This window comes from Elephantulus edwardii, unplaced genomic scaffold (genome assembly GCF_000299155.1).
Source record: "Elephantulus edwardii isolate Elephantulus edwardi_28Jun2011 unplaced genomic scaffold, EleEdw1.0 scaffold00061, whole genome shotgun sequence".
In the NCBI taxonomy this organism is placed as follows: domain Eukaryota; kingdom Metazoa; phylum Chordata; class Mammalia; order Macroscelidea; family Macroscelididae; genus Elephantulus; species Elephantulus edwardii.
In genome coordinates this window covers 11063479-11066611 of record NW_006399811.1, presented here as the reverse complement: position 1 = coordinate 11066611, position 3133 = coordinate 11063479, and the positions used below count along the sequence as shown (strand labels likewise).

The 3133-nt window shown below is 41.0% G+C and overlaps 1 protein-coding gene across 1 annotated transcript in view; it reads right to left on the bottom strand.

Annotated features, from left to right (window-relative positions):
* Positions 1–2369: 2369 nt before the first annotated feature.
* The window catches only part of LOC102844745 (major histocompatibility complex class I-related gene protein-like), a 124826-nt gene continuing 124062 nt past the window's right edge, over positions 2370–3133 (bottom strand). Inside the window, exon 6 of the mRNA XM_006887778.1 lies at positions 2370–2410. Within this exon, the coding sequence (XP_006887840.1) occupies positions 2370–2410 (41 nt within the window). The remainder of the gene's footprint in view (positions 2411–3133) is intronic.

Genomic DNA, 3133 nt, shown 5'->3' with positions numbered 1-3133 from the left:
TCTTCTTCTTCTTCTTCTTCTTCTTCTTCTTCTTCTTCTTCTTCTTCTTCTTCTTCTTCTTCTTCTTTTGTATTTTTATGTGTGTCGGGACAAGATGTTGGGAGCATAAAGGGACTTTTATTATCCACATTTTTGTATGCATATATATGTATGTGTATTTATACGTATATTGCTTTGATTGTCCACTAAAAACACATTAAGTCCAAATTATTGATTGTAAGGGTACTCTGGTGGCTTAGTGGTAAGGAGTTGTGCTGCCAACCCAAAGAATCCTGGTTCAAATCCACCAGTTGCGCCATCTGAAAGCCCATTGGAAGGTCAGCTATGGGTCAGTTCTGACTTGATGGTATACAACAACAACAACAGAGATAAAAAGGGTGTGGTTGTACAGTGATAAGGAGTTGCAGTGCCAACACAAAGGCATGCAGTTTAAACCCAATAGATGTCCCATGGGGGTGGGAAATGAGCAATCTCTTCCTGTATCATTTACAACCTCTGAAAACTTGCTGGAGAATCAGCTATGTCACTTCTGACTTTACAGGCATATAACAACATGGAAAGATGAAAGGGGAGGAAAGTAAGCTGGGGGAGGGTGTGGGGACTCACAGTACCACCAAGGAAGAATCGTCAGCAATAGAGTGTGTCTTTTCAGGCCCAGGCCCTTGCATTAGGAAGCGCCTTGACACCAGAAAAAGCCAAGATGCATAGAAATCGCCAAGGAATGCTGGGCTGGCAATGCAGAAGGAACCAAGGACTTTCTTCCACAACCAACAAAGAGAGTGGGGTCTTTCTTTCAGAGCTGCGACATTGAATTCAGACTTTTAGTTTCCTAAATAATGGCAAGAGACTAAATTTCTGCTTGTTGAAAGTATCCCCTTGTGGAATTTCTTGTTTCAGCACTACTAGATAACGAAGATGGCACCTAAAGAATACCTTCACTTGTGTCTGTAGTAATTAAAGTCAGGGTCAAAATCAGGGGGAGTGGACATCAAGTCGGAGGTATTTGTTCAATTGTTAAAGCTGAAGTGCCAGCCAGAGCTGAGGTATGTAGAGAGGCTCAGAGAAATGAGATCCACATCCTTGATAGTCACCCTTGGGATGAGCAGCTACACATGGTATGATGAGCTGGTAAAGGTTTTTTCGGAGAGAATGGGGAGATCACTGTTAATTATCTCTACAGCGCTTTTATTTACTCTGTATGCATATATGTGAAGGTGAGTCAGGGCTATCTCAAAATAAGTCTGTGTAGGATAGACAGAAACTAGAATTATGTCCTGTCCTGAGCGATGACATACTGCTCTTTTTTACATTAAAATGGTGTAGTTCCACGGAGGAGGTTAATCTATCTTATGATCGTCGATCTTAATATCCCACAATAGACAAAGAGGGTGGTGAGACCACCTCCATAGATCCAACCAGACATGTTTCCAAGATTCCAAGCTTCCACATGGAGTTGCCATGATGGCCCAGGAAATGTGTAAAAAGATCAGATCACCCTCACACTACTGTAGAATCTTACTGACTTTCATAAAGTAGATGACCATGCTCATAGTCAAGGTCATAGTCATGGTGGCTGCCATATTTGAAAGTACTTGTGCTATAAACACTCTTCTGAGAGAAGGCAAAAGGAAAAGGCCATTGGACCGTGTACTGAGCTGTCCTTCACTAGTGGTGCTGAGTGGAGTCTGGATGCTCAGATTATGGCTTGTCCTCAAAAGGAAGGTTCCTCCCGGCTCTGAGATTATCTAATATATCTGATGGGAAAGAGATGGAAAGTGTTGGAACACTTCTTGGTTTCAACATTTGGTTGATGGAAAACCAATTCAAAACTCCAAAACTCAAATTGATTACTGTTACTTCAAGTGCAACTTATAATGACACCATGTGTGCCAGAGTAGTACTAAATGGCTATTTTTTTTTCTCTGAAGTATATCACAAGGCCTTTCTTCCAAGGCACCTCTGGGTGAGCTTGAACCTCCAGTCTTTTAGTTAGCAGGTGAGCATGTGAACGACTTGTACCATCCAGGAACTGTTGTACCATGAAATAATTGAGAGGTAAAGCCAGATGTGGTGAGAGAACCCATCAAAAGAGGCTAAAAGTTGATGCTCCCCTTCTTTTTAGCAAAAAGAAAGAAAGAAAGAAAGAAAGAAAGAAAGAAAGAAAGAAAGAAAGAAAGAAAGAAAAGAAAGAAGAAAAGAAAAGAAAAGAAAGAAAAAGAAAATGGTGTGGTTCCTAGTTTTCTGCCACAAAATCTCACTTCTATATTCCCTGTGCGTGTTGTTGGCCTGTCAAGACCTTCAAGTACTGGACTGACTCTGAGGTCACAGCTCTTAGAGGAATGAGAACTGGAAAGGAGAGGTGTCTGCCATCACTGATTTGGTGTAGGAATGTAGGCAATTCCATTTTGCGCTGGAAAGGAAAAAGAAGTTTAGTGAGAGATGACATTTTTGTGTGAGTTTCCTCATAGCTCAAAAATAAAGGCTATAGTGGCAAAACAGTATCAGAGAAGCAGGCATTGACATTTTTAGCCTGCTTTGTCAAGAGTCTCTCCGTATGTGACAAACTTGAACTAAAATTCCAAACTCCACAACATAAAAAACAGGAACTCAGTGCCTGCATCACTCTTGAGAAAGGTGCAGCATTATGAGGGCTGTTTGTTGCTGCTGTTGTTTTTTCAGTTGCTTCAGCAGCTATTATTTATAGGATTTGAGATTTGTCCTGTACTTTATAAATAATACATTAATGACCCACCTTGTCTCTGAGTTGATTTCTTAGTAATGAGGTTGGCTTTACTTTGATCTAACAACGTACTTTAGTACATTATCCCCTGCATCAGGGCTGGAGTCTGTGGCGATGAAACAAAGCCAAGCTCTTGGCCCACAGTGAGCCTAATTAGGCCCACAGTGCAGGTCTCATCAATATTACGCTGTCACCAACTTGAGCAACTAGTGGAGCCAGAGAAGAAAATGTCCTTTAAAGACCAGATGATAACCTCTGGCAGCAGGAATTTTATTTCACTGCTTGGTCTCAGCACCCAGAATACTACTACTCAGAATATTCCATTGCTGTGAAGTGTATTTCAACTCAAAAGGCCTTACACATAGTGGCATTTGAGATATCTATATATCTATA